This window comes from Thermobia domestica, chromosome 3 (assembly GCF_964235325.1).
Source record: "Thermobia domestica chromosome 3, izTheDome1.hap1.1, whole genome shotgun sequence".
Classification (NCBI taxonomy): domain Eukaryota; kingdom Metazoa; phylum Arthropoda; class Insecta; order Zygentoma; family Lepismatidae; genus Thermobia; species Thermobia domestica.
Window position 1 is genome coordinate 49446650 of NC_137456.1, and position 16628 is coordinate 49463277.

Consider the following 16628-nt stretch of genomic DNA (forward strand, 5'->3'; position numbering starts at 1 on the left):
CCGGAATCACCCAAACTTACTATATAAACGCTGTAACAGGTCTTTAATTTTTTAAACGAAAAGTTTAAATATCAAATTTCATGTCTTTAAGAATTACGACTCGAGGTATGGTCAATGTTATAACAATTGTAACCCTGCCCTTCTTTTTTCCGTTATAGGAAAAATATATAAAAAATGAATTACGTGTTTAATTATACTTTAAATGGGAAGTCTACATAGCAAATTTCACGTCCGTACCCTTCAGAGGTTTGGAGATATGGGCATTTCACTATAATAATTGCCTAGTAGTACATTACGTTACAATTCCTATGCATTGTAAAGATTTTTATCCCCTTGTTTCTATCTTAAGTTGTCTGGCCTGGGCTCTGATCAGTCAGTCAGTCAGTCAGTCAGTCAGTCAGTCAGTAACTCACGCACTTAGAATTTCTTCTTTTACTGTTTCCCGTTAGCGCACTTAAATCGGGCAGTAGCATAAGAAAGAGGGAATTTCGTTAGTGTACGGATCGCCAACGAGTGAAGAGGGGAACAGTGAGGAACGTACAGAATATCTACGTAGGTTTCTACTGGAATATAAAAATAGAAGAATCAATACTTATAAGTTGTGATACTAACAAAAATAATAAAAGAAAAAAAATCATTGAAAAGTATGTAAAATTCTCTCTATTTTTAAATAATGTATAAATAAATTCCTTCAGCGTATTGCCAGCACTGCAACTGCAAAGTCATTATTTACAGCATAGTTTTACATTGTAATGTGGGTAAATCTACACGTATTTATACACTTATGTACTAAATCAGTATTATGTTGAAACAAACTAATCCCAATTTATGACAACATACATAAACTTGAATTTCGAAAATATAGAATCCCTGAAATAGTTTAGTCGTAGTACTAGTAGTAGTTAAATGTGGCCAAGTAACTTACCTTGTTTTCCATATCAATGTTCAGCAGCCTATCAACACGTATCCTTACAGAGATATACAAGGGACCTTAAAATGTACAGAAACAGTATAACATTAACTTAATTGCAATAAACAGATAAGACAGGGGTCCCAATAATACTTCCCACGTTGTAAAGGCTACTAAAATAAAATGTATTTCAGATAGAATTGTTTATTTAAAAAAAACACACAACATAAAATGGTATTGGATATAGTTTTATGATTACTCTGTTCCGTCAACCGTCGTATGCTGTAATGAAACAACAAATGATAATACAATTAACGAAATCACTCATTTTGTGCTCCGCTGTAGCATTGCCACTGGAGGAGGAGAGCAGTAGAGTTCGTCCACTCTCTACCATTTTTAGTCGCCATTGTAATTTGTCAGGAGCTTATCGCGCCTACGCTGTCGATTTTATTTTTTTGAAACGTAGGAGTTCTGTGATTACAGTGCAAAGAGATTTTCGAATAAGGTCTGCGATTCCAGGTAATGAAAATATTCCTGATCGGACGAATATTTTACTGGGTCAAGAATTTTCGAATAACGGGTTCAGAGTTGAAAAAATATATATATAATCTGGATGGCCTTAAAATTGTTCATATTGTTAACAATAGATAAAATTTAGTAGACGTAATTCTTAAAACAAATTATAAACTGTAACCTTCAGAAATCGTCGTCAAATTGTATTGTAAGTTGTGTAATTTCAAATTAAAACAAAGTAATTTCTAACTATTTACAATACTATTCTATATTTTTGAATAAACGAGTATTTAACTGAAATACTTTTTATTTTATTTTATTAGCCTCTAAAATGTAGGAGGATTTCTTGTGTCACTCTTGTATAAAATTTAGTTTACGAATTAGTTTATTTTATAGACAATTACATCATGTTTGAGCCACTAATTTTCAGGAGGCATAATTCTAGTAAAATAGTCATATTCAAATCAATATATCCAGGAAACAACTCACAGCAAACTATTCTTTGTTTTGCTAAAACTATATCTGAAAAAATGCTTATGAAAATATTTAATGTATGATGATGACTAAATTCATATTGCCATTTTAAGTGAGGGTGATTATTCACTACCTTGCAGTATTAACATCAATGATCCACCACCATTTTCTTAACTTTACTTCAAACTTACCTTAAGTTAATATCTGATTTTCTTACCGTCAACGATTGTCATATGAAAAATAAATGAACTGCAATTGCTTTTAATGAATCATGACCGTATGTAGGTCAGTTTTGAGGGACTTAAATTTGAGTTTAGCGTCTCGTTCAGCAGCGAGGTTACATGAAAATTGAACCTACAGTTTAAAGCGGAATACGAACCTTATGAGCTCCTTCCATGAATCGAATTCATGTCTCCCATGCCAAAGGCGCGTACGCGATCCGCATAGTTACATGGGAGTGCAGTTTAAAGGGATGGAGAGAATGGCATCCATATGATACTTTTAATGAATTATACATACATACATATATATATGTACAAAGAATAGTTTGCTGTGAGTTGTTTCCTGGATATATTGATTTGAATATGACTATTTTACTAGAATTATGCCTCCTGAAAATTAGTGGCTCAAACATGATGTAATTGTCTATAAAATAAACTAATTCGTAAACTAAATTTTATACAAGAGTGACACAAGAAATCCTCCTACATTTTAGAGGCTAATAAAATAAAATAAAAAGTATTTCAGTTAAATACTCGTTTATTCAAAAATATAGAATAGTATTGTAAATAGTTAGAAATTACTTTGTTTTAATTTGAAATTACACAACTTACAATACAATTTGACGACGATTTCTGAAGGTTACAGTTTATAATTTGTTTTAAGAATTACGTCTACTAAATTTTATCTATTGTTAACAATATGAACAATTTTAAGGCCATCCAGATTATATATATATTTTTTCAACTCTGAACCCGTTATTCGAAAATTCTTGACCCAGTAAAATATTCGTCCGATCAGGAATATTTATAATAGAGGGTGTTTCAAAACAACACCAACAACGTTTGGGAGGTGATTCCAGACACCAAGAAAAGACAAAAAGTATAGACCAACCTGGGTGCACAAATGCTTTCTTTTGGCTGCCGAAAACATGAAAAAAAAATGAAATTTAAAGGTCCATAGCTTCAGAATTATGGGATCTACCGTAGTCGAGTCAAAACTTCACTTAAAAAATTATACGTGCGCTATCTAAAAATACATGTTTCAGAATCCTAAGGTACTCACGAAACAATTTTTATAGAAGGAGTTTGGCTACGGACATATAACTTGAAGTACTCTCCAACTACCTCTATAAAAATTGTTGCAGAAGTACCGCAGGATTCTGAAACTTGGATATTTGGATAGGGCACATACTAGTTCCTAAGTGAATTCTTGATCCGACTAGTGTTGTAAAATTCCCAGAAATTTTGAACCCGTTAGTAAAAAAAAATCCGTTTTCTTTCCGGAAAAACTGGAAATATTGGGAAAATAAGAAAAATCTTTGTATAAGGTTAATTTTACTAATAATGTAATCGTTTTTCTCTCAAATGCGTGAAAGTGTAAGTTGAGAAACTCCAATATTGCGAATATTTAAAAAAAGAAGCAATCGAAAATAAAACTTGTAATTATTCTTGAAAAATAATAGTCTGCAGTCATTTCCTTCATATGATTTTTAGTCGTTTATTCGTGGTTGTGTATTAATTACAGACTCTTATAGTTGCATACACATCTACCATCATGAAGCGTTTCTGTTGCAACAAAGAGGGCTCTTAAATGAAACTGAGTTCTTAATTTTCTCTTTGATCTTGTAGAATTTTGTTAATTTTAACCAAATTACTTCATAAAAGAGACAGCAGTATGCAAATTTCACTAATACTCATGCACTAAAACATATAATAATTATTATTTAATATTGTAATATTGACTTTTATATAAACTTTTTGCACAAAATTTTGTTTGTAAAAATCCCTATTTTCTAGTGTGACAAATTATATAAAAACGAAAGTGACTATATTTGTAACTTCACAACTTTTGAACCACCAGACCCATCTCGATAAAATTTTGAACAGAGATGGGGTTCGGGTTTAAGATGCTTTTTATCATTTCACTCTGAAGGTGCAACTTGGAGGAAGGAAGGTGGATATATATTGAAAATGACCGATATTAGTGTCAAATCCATAGTTTTCGAGGTTGCTGAGGTGAACAGTGACACTTCCGATGCCGCTGAAAACCAAATTCGGCACTGCAACTTAGAGAAAGGGAGAGGATATATATAATAATCGACAATGACCGATATTAGTGTTGAATCCATAGCTTTTGGGGTCGCCGAGATGAACAATTTTTAAATCCAAATTCAGGCAGTAAGTTCATTGAGGGGGAAGGATTGATTAATAAAATGATCAAAAATGACCGATATTGGTGTCGAATCCATAGTTTTTGAAGTCGCTGAGATGAACAATAACACTTTCGATGCCGTTTAAAGCCAAATTCAGGCCCTATCAGTACTCCTAAAGGGGGAGAGAGACATGTAAAAATAATTGAAAATGATCGATACTGTTGTCAAATTCCTAGTTTTTGGGGTCTCAGTTAATTGGTGACAGTTTGGGTGCCCTTTATGTTCAAAATGAAACTATTCTCCCCGTGCTAAAAACGGGTATTTTGCTAGTATTCAATAATAACGAACAAAAGTTTCACATGTTAAGTTCTTTAATATATTTCTCTCTGCCCAAATTTACACTTGTGCAGTGTATATATATTTGTAAATAAGATTATCTCTCTTTCTGAGTTCTTCGAAAAAATTTAGAAATAGTAAAGAGGAATTTTAACCAGAAATCAGAAAACTAAAAAGTAAAATTAAAACCTATTGCTTGAAGTACTTTTACTGCTACAAAATGCATTGTATATACGCTGCAGACAAGTTACAGCAAATAAGATTAACATCAGGCGAAGAAATAGCTTTTAAATGTTATTTTCCGAGTTATGCCGATATTTCCAAAAGATTATTTTAATGGGTTCAAAATTTCCGGAAATTTTAGACAGCACAAGTAAGATGCGCATCTCCATAAAATATATATTTGATTTTAACATACCGGTATTAACTAAAATGATTCTGACCTCGTTATTTTAACACTTCCCTGCAATAAAGCGGGAAATTCATAAGATTAACCAGATAACACTTTAAACTTGCTGCAAGGTTGCACCAAATTTGCCGTTGCAGGTCAATTGACTTGCCGCAAGCTCTACTATGCAAGCCAATTTGCTTGCTGCAAGCTTGCGACAAGCTAGTCAGTTACATCTGGGCAAGGATTGCTGATGCTTGTCTTCACAAATGAAACTCAAGTCAAGTATATGTGAAACTCATCAGTGGTAAGCCTGATTAAGCTAAGTGCAAGCGAAAGACACACCAAACAAGCCAAAAGCAAGCTTGTAGCAAGCAAATTTAGACAATACATAAAACAGTAGGGATATGGATTGAAGTAGGGAACTAATAACAAATCAAGTTGATGGTAATGTGTCTGTGATACCTATTGTGATAAAATGCTTCTTGAGTACATGCTAGGAGGTTATGTGCAATGTATATGTGGATTTCGGTGGTAGATACGGCAGTCTGGATTACATTGGTCTATGGTTTCGGTTTGTTGTATAGAGTAAAAACTCGGCGTTGCGTTTTACCACAATATCTTGCCATAGCCGCGAGTACTGAAATTTATATGTAAACCATTTTATAGGAAAACACAGAAAAATATTTGAACACACCATTCACATAAAATTTATACTGTAAGTTAAACTTTAAGTTCATATTAAAATGCCTGCAACAGTTCTGTATTCTTTCGCGAAATAAGTAGACTCAAATCTGCTGCCATATATGTTGACATTTATGCTGTAGACATAAATACCACAATTCGTTATGCCTCATGGTTACCGAAATATGAGGAAATAAAGAGTAACATTATAAGTACGTGGGACTAGAGTACTAGACAGCATAATTTAAAAAAAGATAATTAAATTTTGTCCTTTATTCAACGAGAATGCTAAAAAGACGCTAACAACGCGAATACTACCTTGGCACCAAAAGTTAAGAGGTCAGCGTCAAGTGGTTTTTGAGAACAACTGAAAATCGAACGTGCGTTGGCTTTTTACTTGAATTTAAAGAAAACCGTCTCGCAAGTGAAGCTTGAATTTCGTGCACTACAGCTTGCGCTAAACAAAAATGAGCTGTTGTGTATAAGCGAAAGCGAAATAAAATCAAATAAAAACGACAGACAAGCTTTCGGCGAGCAAGCATGCTGTCTGGGTACTTTAGATAATTTAAATGCGTCTATCTTAATTAATTTAATTTTAGTATCTTTTGTAGCCATATCTCCATTCTATTACGGTGCTAACATTACAGGAGTGGTGCACATATATTTGTTGACACAAATTTTCCCTATTTTAATACAAGACACATAAGCACTCAATGTTCTTAACTGTAAACTAGTAAGTATAAAATATTTTTCATTTTAAAAGCATAATGTATTAAAATATTCCAAAATTTCAATTTTTTCCAAATTTTCCATTTTTTCCAAGCTCGGATAAAAACGATAAAAAACTGTTTTTTAAACCTAAAATTTCCGGTTTTCTTCCAGGCCTTCACAACAGTAGACACGAATACCAAAGGTCAGTGACGACGCCAGCTTTAAGCTCTTAGGGGGGCAAAGGAGGGGCAGATACATTTTCGGGGGGCAGCTATTTGCCATACTAAAAATGACATATTTATTACGTTTGACTTATTTTAGATCACATTGTGTAATTTCGTTGCTCTTTTCATATTAGACCTATATGATTTTAAATTAAACTTATTTCAAGTAAAATTTGTAACTAACAAATAAGTAACGTCTGCACATGAAATATTTTTCAATGAAACTTTTGAAGCCTAAACATAAATTGAATTACTTTCGCGTATGCTACAAGTAACACATTCGTCTATATGCTACGTATCTCTCTCTCTCTCTCTCTCTCTCTCTCTCTCTATATATATATATATATATATATATATATATATATATATATATATATATATATATATATATATAGAGAGAGAGAGAGAGAGAGAGAGAGAGAGAGGCAGAGAGAGAATTTACGAGGAGCTGCTGAAAATGTCGTAGTCCAATCCAGAAGGAGTGTAGGTACTAGGTAGAAAAATGAAACCGTAGTTTAGAAACACATATCTCTGTATGTACAAATACAAATTTTCATATTAATAATGAAATGCTTATTGTTTCTCAAGCCTCTGAAGTGATTATGTGTGCCCAAACAGCGAATTTCACGAACATCCAGATCCTAACATTATAACATTTTTGTTCCACCAAGGAAAGTCACTGAAGTAAATTAATTAGGAAATCAGTGAAACACCACGGGACTCTCCTCCGTTATATATAGTGGTGAAGAAGTAAGTGGCTTAGTATAAACGTGGCGATTTCTCAACAACAAATGCTTTACATCCCCCAAAATCATGGATACAATTTGTGACATTATTCTTGAAAATTGCAGTATTTCAGCCAGTGGTGGATATAGCCCGGGGCCGGAGGGCCTAGGCCACCCCAGTTTTTGAGTGACAAAAATAATTTAAGCTATTATTTATATAGTTTTTAAAGTGTATGATAAACTCACGATATACTTATTATAGTCTGAGGTATGGCTGCACCCCGCTTTCTCAGTTCTGGGCATTTCTTTGGAACTCGTCGGTAGCATAATTCAGAATGGCTTGGGTATGCGCAAGTTCTCGGCATAATGGTTCCCAAAAAATCTGTCAGGAGAATAAAAGAGTAACGGCATTAAGAGAAGTCTTCTTCCAATTTGACCGTAATGCTGATCAATTTCGCTCACGAATAGTAACCATAGATGAAATATGGTTATACCACTATGATCCTGAATCAAACAACAGTCAGTGGAATAGTAGCACTCATTTCTCCATCGCCCCAAGAAGTTCAAGACACAGAAGTAGGTTGAGAAACTGTTTGCAACATTCTTCTGGGATAAGTATGGAGTCGTACTCATAGACTACCTCCGCAACGGTCAGATATTTAATCCAGAATCACTACATTACTTACAAAACTGAAAGAAAAATTCAAAGTTCAATGCCGCGGAAAATGAAAGAAAGGAATTCTGTTCCTTCAGGAGAATACACCTGTCCATCAAGCACCTGTGAATACAACTGATATTGCATAATCTAGGATTTCAATGTCTAGATCATCATTCTTATTCCGCAGATTTAGCTCCGTCTAACTATTAATTGTACTTATTTCCCAAACTTAAATAGCACTTGAAAGGATGCCATTTTAGATCTGATAGGGGTAGTGCTACGAGAAAATCTTCAGATTTTTTAACTTTTCTGCACGAACTGGAGCACTGTACAAGGTAGTATATTGACTCTCGGGGGAAGTGTAGAAGAAGTAAAACTTCACCATTCCACGTGCACTCCTTCTGGGTTGGGCTACGAATTTTTCAGCAGTTTCTAGTCAATATGGTAGGCGTCACGTCAGTACTTTGAAACAAAATAAGTAAGGGAGCACTAGTATAAACCAATTACTAACTAAAGATCAGTACTCAGACAATACGTTTTATTGGGAATCCAATGAGAGGAAAACAAGTTGATCCAATGAGAGGAAAACAAGTCGACATGCAAATAGGTGTGAAGAAGAACTATTTGTAAGTGAAATCAAATCATTCTAGTTTATTTCAAATAAGTTAATAAGTTCTAGTTTATATCAAAGAAAACAAACCAAAAAATGAAAAATGAAATCTTTCAATTTTATGTCCCATGGTCAGACATTGTACATAGAAATTTATACCCAGGAATACAAAATTTTACGGAAGATACAAATTCAATGTGAGGATAAATTATATTAATATTTGCCAAAATGTCACGTAAAATCAGATTAAATTTACAGAAAAGTCGGATCCTCAGGATCTACTCCGTGCCTACGTCAGTGCCTACAGTTATGCCATGTTGGCTAAAGGAGAAGGGAAGGGAATGGAATGAAGTTAGTGGAAGAAAACAGAAGACCCAGAGGAAACACACGCACACTGTTTGTCTACCACAAATCTACTTGGCGCGAGATGGGATCGAACCAGTACTCCATGCTCCAGAGGTAAACGCTCTACCACTGAGCCACTGCAACTCTCTTCAAAGAAAACAGTCTTAATATTCCTTGAAATGTATATATATGGGCTAACAAACAAATATGGTGCAGGTGTTTAACTCACTAGTCAGTTTATACTCTTCAGCCAATCAACGACATCGTAAACAGAAACCATCCAATAGATTCAAAGCAGGATGTGCTAGGATATTCAAACAACGAGAATTGATTTCGTGATACTAAAGCTTGGAGTTCTCTTTCACATGTTTATTGACATTTCTGCATTAAACTTATTGCAATTCTGTGTGTTATAAGGTCAATGCCTGGTCAACGGTCAAATTTTCATATTGGTCTTTGTTTTTTTCTACATTCAGTTCTGGACACACAGTTACGACAGAAAACTAATGTTCTTGCATTGAGTTCACATGATATGCTAAACCCAGATTATTACTTAGAGCTAGATCATACAATGTCATCTATCTTTTGATTTCATTTAAAATTTCTAATTGTATGCTAACCGAACCTAACGTAACATTATCATGTTATTGAAATTAATGTTATTTGCCTGGAAAGAGGCGATTCAGTGGTAAATGTCTCATTTTTTTATGTAAAAAAGTTCTGATTCCTTTCCCAACCACCCACTACTGTGGACAACATCGCATACCTCGTTTCACTTCAGGTTTTCTTGCTTTTTTTCAGGTTTACATTCTACCACTTCTTATATTATCAGTTATCTGCACTTATTGGATATCTCTTTAGCGCAAGGCATAACCATGCAATATTAAACTAAAAATTAACTTTTCGTTTATTTGTCATTTCGCTAGGCTCATTACCGGTTTCTTCACTACTGAAGTATATATATAAGTCCAAATACTTTTCTCTTCGCGAATTCTATCGAATAATTTGAAGTTTAAAATTTATAAAACAATAATTATATCTGTTGTATTGTCTTGTTGCGAAGTATGGTCGCTTACTTTAAGGGAAGAATGCAAACTGGATATATTTGAAGATAAAGTCCTGAGGTGTATAGTGGAACTCAAGAGGGACGGGAATGAGGAATGGCGGAGACTTCATAGCGAGGAACTGCAAAACTATACATTGTTAGGACCACTAAATCCAGCAATCTTGTTGGGCAGGTCATGTAACTAGAATGGAAGAAACTAGGAATGCTTTAAAATTTTAACTACAAACCTAATCGGGAAAAGACTATTGAGGGGACCTAGATGCAGAAAAAAAGACAATTTTGTAAGGCCTGGCAGAAATAGGAATACAAAGTAGGAACTGGATCTAGTTGACTAAGGACAGGAATCAATGGAGAATTTTCATGTATGGGGAATTGAACATTCGCCATAGGACATAGTTTATGAAAACCATGCACACAAATACTTATAATGTGTGTGCGCGTGTTTTTCATAAAATCTAGGATCAAAGAAAAACAAAAGTCCATCTAACATATTTTTACCAATGTCGTGAATAATAGCGAAAACCTAACAAACGTACACAATAAGGATAACATAAGTACGAGGCGTGTCCGGAAAATAAATCCTGTCATGAAAAGAAATATTAGAAGAAGTTTGATCAAACCAAATTTATTTTTACATGAAAGAGCAGACCTTAAACTATTTTTCGACATAGTTTCCATCAATGTTCAAACACTTGTCACATCCTTTGACCAATTTGTCCAAACCTTCCTCAAAGAGACATCGCGCCAGTGAAGACAACCATAACTCCACAGCATTTTCTTTTTCTTTTCTTTTTTTTTGCGTCATCACTTTCATTGCGTCGCTAACGATCTCATGCAAAACAGTTCTCGAAAGTTGAGGAAACTCATCTAAAAACATTGTCATTGTGCACCGTCTATTCTCACGAATTTTATCATCCACTCTCCTCATCAACTCAGCGGTCGCAACAGCAGGTCACCCACTTCATAGTTCATCGTGGACATTTGTCCGTCCTTCACTGAATCTCCTCACCCACTTTCGCCCCAATCCACCACTCACTGCATTTTCACCGTAAGTCCCTACAATTTGACGATGAATTTCTGCCGACGTAACGTTTCTTGCAGTCAAAAACCGGAAAACAGAACGAATCTCACAGACGGAGGGGTCAGCAATTGTTTTAAACATTATAAACAATTGCAGAATACAGTACATTAGCGACAACTCAGCCGTACTGGCATCAGTGGAAAGGCAATGAACCTGTGAAACTAGAGCGCATGAGCGGTGCGCCGCAACTAACGCTGCAGTGGGGTTAAAACGAAATGGAACTTACTTTCCGGACACACGTTGCACATTTTCAATTGCACATAACATAATATACTTTTCCCAAATGAACTAATATCATCTTACCGTTTGCAGGAACTGGAGGCGAATTGCTATCATAATATGCTGGCAACGAAATTTGCATTCCAGATCCTTCCAGTGTTGCCAGTATTACAATGCTGCAAAGCAACAAAGCAAACATGTATAGAATGCATTCAGATTACATTTAAGTCAGTGGAAATAGAGAATTAAAGCATTTTATTTGTAGAGAATGCGAACAGGAAATTTTAACATAATATAAACTCTATTACAAATAGATGCTCTGAATCATCGTTAGGAAAAAAGAAAAAAAAAGCATTCAGGTAGCGAACACTACTTTTTACTATATATACACTATGTAAATATATTACAATTTCTTTCACCTAAAAAAAGAAAACTTATTGTTATTGGCTATGAACGGCACACTATTTAGTGCCACAAGTGTTTGTTTTGTTAGATGTACTCAAACACTACACGTGCGAATTTAACCTCAAGTATATTCTAGTTCATCTCTATATCGTCTATTTACTGGACTGATATATGTCTTAGGTCATCTATCGACTGACATATACCTTATATTTGACTACCGACTGACATATGTCTTAGGTCATCTATCGACTGACATATACCTTATATTTGACTATCGACTGACTAATGTCTTAGGTCATCTATCGACTGAAGTATACCTTATATTTGACTATCGACTGACATATGTCTTAGGTCATCTATCGACTGACATATACCTTATATTTGACTATCGACTGACATATGTCTTATGTCGTCTATCGACTGACATATACCTTATATTTGACTATCGACTGACATATGTCTTATGTCGTCTATCGACTGACATATATCTTATATTTGACTATCGACTAACATGTCTTATGCCATCTATCGACTGACATATGTCTAAGATCATCTGTCGACTGTCATATGTATTGGCTCTTATATCGTTTGCAGACTGACTGATGTCAAATTTGGCCATCGACTGACATTTCGTATTATTTATTCTATCGTCTTCTTTTAAAATTTAGCTTGATTTCGTAAACACATGAACGAAGGAAATCAAACTAAATTTAAAAGAAAACGATATAATAAATAATGAGGAAATGTTTAAACTTGTCTCCTAGGAAAATTAAGAAAATGAGATACGCCCTTTTGTTTCGAGAGGGACCATATGTCTTATGTTGTCTTTTGACTGAGATATGACAATATTTTAACTCAGCAGGAATGAACATTTAAGTATTCATGCTAATTTTAGGCTATATCTTATTAACGGCTATATCTTATTATGTATTAACAGTGACAGAACAAGAGTATAACTACTTCCCCATATATTAGTACTGACACAAAAAGAGTATAATAACTTCCGCATATATCTGCACTAACAGAAAAAAAATATAAGAACTTGCACATATATCTGCACTAACAGAAAAAGAGTTTAACAACTACCGCATATATCTGCACTAACAGAAAAAATATAAGAACTTGCACATATATCTGCACTAACAGAAAAAGAGTTTAACAACTACCGCATATATCTGCACTAACAGAAAAAATATAAGAACTTGCACATATATCTGCACTAACAGAGAAAGAGTTTAACAACTACCGCATATATCTGCACTAACAGAAAAAAATATAAGAACTTGCACATATATCTGCACTAACAGAAAAAGAGTTTAACAACAACCGCATATATCTGCACTAACAGAAAAAATATAAGAACTTGCACGTATATCTGCACTAACAGAAAAAGAGTTTAACAACTACCGCATATATCTGCACTAACAGAAAAAAATATAAGAACTTGCACATATATCTGCACTAACAGAAAAAGAGTTTAACAACTACCGCATATATCTGCACTACAGAAAAAGAGTATACAACTGATGCATATATTAGCTGACAGAAGAAGAGTATAACAAATTCAGCATATATTAGCACTGACAGAAAATAAGTATAACAACTGCTGCATATATTAGCACTGACAGAAGTGCTCCCTCGTCGTTGAGCAGTTAGGGTTTGAGCCTTTGGTATGGTAGACCTGGGCTCGGTCCCCTGCGAGAGCTCAAGTAGTTCGGATTTCACGTTAAGCTGTAGGTCTATGTCTCATATAGACTCGTTGCTGAAAGGGACGCTAAACAATACCAGATGAAATCACATCAGCACTGACACAAAAGAGGATAATGACTTCCGCATATATTTGCAGTTACTCATCATTCTTGCGATGTTGGTACGAATGAAATTTTCACTTGTGCACTTGTCCACGATGTACTTTCGTCTTGCTACGGTCAAAGTGAAGAGCTTATCAGTTTCTTCTCAATAAGTGACATAGTTTATAGTTCAGCATCAAGTTTTAGATTTATAAATGAATTGGCTTTTCCTTCAGTTTAACGAAAACAACGCATGAACTTTTACACACATGCATTTCATTTTGTTCAGCTTATTAAGAAATATCGATTGGTGTACTCTCATCTTTGGACATTTCTCACATCGTTAAACGTTAATAATATTGTAGATTTTAAATCGATAATGTAGGCAGAATGGAAGAAAGTAGGAACGCTTTCAAAGTTTTAACTGGAAAACCAATAGTAAGTTGGTGTAGAATGTTTCTGTTCAGGGTCTCTGAGGCCAGGTCACTTGGAAGTATAACTATATAGACGCTATTTGGTATAGTTTTCGACAGAAGCTATTCCAAATGGCGTCTACTTATAGATGCCAAGTGATACTGCGCAAGTGCAAAATTATAGACGCTCGTTCTTTAGTTAGATATCGCTAAACGGACCTTACTTTAATAACGCCCTTCCTAAATACGATAGATTCATGTTCATTCATTCATGTTATTTTCGAAATTAAGTAGTGAAGTTCAGTAACGTAGCGTGAAGTTTTGAAATAGGTAGGTTGAAATTAGATTCGAAGCTAGAGGGTGGCTAGGAAGGGCCCAGTCTCCTGAAGCTTGCAATTGTTTGTTGTATACAGTGGCGGATCCAGGATATGATCAAGGGAGGGGATAAACCATACCTTGCCGCTTTATCCAGTGTAAACAGGATTGAAGTCCATTTTATCCTGTGTATACCTGAGGGTCAAGGGGGGCTATAGCCCCCCTGGATCCGCCCTTGGTTGTATGTATATATGTGTGAAGTGAATTCAAGTTGCGCCCCCCCCCAAAAAAAATATCTCGCCCTTATTTAAACGATCACGTCTTAGTGTTTTGACTACGGACCTGGCTGTAATGTTTGGCAGAAAAATGCTAATTCATGCAATACATTTTTCATACAATGCAAGAAAAAGTATAAGCGTAGTTCTGCTTCATATTTCCCTTACATATACGGTTTCCTTACATATGCGATACTCGCACATCACACATACATTGTATTACTATTTCAAGGGAACAAATAAAAACGGTTATAGGGCTGTCTTTAACTTTAAATTCTCCAAATCATAGATACAAACTTAAGCACTTCACCCACAACAACACCTATCAGCATACTAATAGAAAACAGTAGTGCTGCAGCTAACAGCCAATTGATGCTTTTGTTTACAGAAAAAGCTAGTTTTAGAGGAACTTTTTACGAAAAAGCTAGTACAAAAAAAAGGAACTATACTTCATCTGAGGTCTCATTCATAACGATCTTCGCAAAACTTGCGGGTCGCATCGCAACGCAAAAAATGCAACAAGCAATTATAACTGCTAGTCAATTATCGCTAACTAAAATGCAAATTTTATGCTGCGATAACGAAAACCGGTACGCAATAAGATCCCTAATGTATTAGTAGTATTCATAGTAAAATTTTTAATCTCTCCCTCTTTTTTTCTCTCTCTCAGAACTTGTTACTGACTGCGAGCTCCTAAATTTTTCATAGTCTCACTGTTTTGTACTTTCTTACAAGACCGTGTCCTGTCGCTTTTGTTTCCCCAAACACCCGAAAGGCTAGCCTTTCGTCAACATTCGTCCACGTTCGTTGCATCGTGTTGAATTTGTGTATTGCTGATGGTTTTCGTCTGCTGAGGGTGACGGGAAAGCGATTGGCACCGCCCCATTCTCAAGATTACATGAGAAAGGCGGAAGGCTAGCGGCCCATATCCTACACTGCTTTCTTGCAGAAGCTTCAATCTATTCTCGCGAGATGTTTAAACAGTGCATCATAAAATAAATCCATTTTAATAAAATTAATTGTATCAATGTCCAAAAGCAACATTTCAGGCTGATGTATAAATAAATGGGTAGGCTAAGCCTTATAGCCTCAATGGACACTACGTCCCTGGTGAAGTTACAGTCGAGGAATTTGATGTCAGGACTTAGTGTGAGGCAGGAACGCTGACTCTTACTTACGACCGGTACCTGACAATGAAATTAACGGGCGTGTGCACGCAAAAGCAAGAAGGCCAATGCTCCCTCTAATGTTTTGACATATTACGATTAGAATCCTATTTGAGCAAATAATTTCTAAATTGATGGCATTATCACAGCTGTAGGTATATGGATGTTGTCCTGTGGAATTCTGGGTCTCTTTATACTTAAAATTTCAATATATTGTATATGTGTATTAAAAAGAGAAGCACACTTACCTTACACCCAATAGAAAGTGTGAAGTAAAAACACGAGGTAAGACATAAGCTACATACATGCGTTCAGGAATTTATCTGTTAGTTCTTCGTGTTTTGAACACAGAACTAATAAAACTTCTTTGTTCGAAAGTGTTTTCTGAAAAGAAAAGTACATTTCATGTAACTCACTAAATCAAACAGCAAAATTGATTGCTATACGAAGAAAACTTTCAGAAAAGAAAGACAGTTTAAGATCTTTATATAATTTTTCCTTCATTGATAAATTAAAGAGAACGTTTCCTACCGTGGGTGTGTGCACATTACTCGGGTCAGTTGTCAATCTTATTAGGCACGCAAACTAAAGTTATAAGAAATTGATTTCTTCACCTTCATGCTGAAGAGCTGTCAGGTTAGATCAAAGGAATCTTATTGAAATTTAAAAAAATAATGTTTTTATACGTGGGTGCTCATTTATTATTTACAAAATAAGTACACTTATGTTTTCTCTGACATGTACATATAACGCTAACATAAATACATTAACATGCTTTAAAAGAAATTATATTGACTTCTTTTCTGCTGATACGATCATTATGAAAATACATATATTTTTAAGCAATGGGTATTTAGGGTTTTGGGGGGAAAAGTGTACTTATTTTGTAAATAATAATTGCATTTCTCAGTGAAATATGTAACGGAAAAATTTTGTAAAGAATAGT

General features: G+C 34.7%; 1 protein-coding gene across 1 annotated transcript in view; it reads right to left on the reverse strand.

The window, feature by feature from the left end:
• The window catches only part of LOC145681772 (glycine receptor subunit alpha-2-like), a 49240-nt gene that overhangs the window by 26565 nt on the left and 6047 nt on the right, over positions 1–16628 (reverse strand). The window contains exons 2-3 of the mRNA XM_081753384.1: positions 11403–11494; positions 926–990 (exon numbers count right to left, since the gene is read on the reverse strand). Coding sequence (XP_081609510.1) covers positions 926–990; positions 11403–11494 — 157 coding nt within the window. The remainder of the gene's footprint in view (positions 1–925; positions 991–11402; positions 11495–16628) is intronic.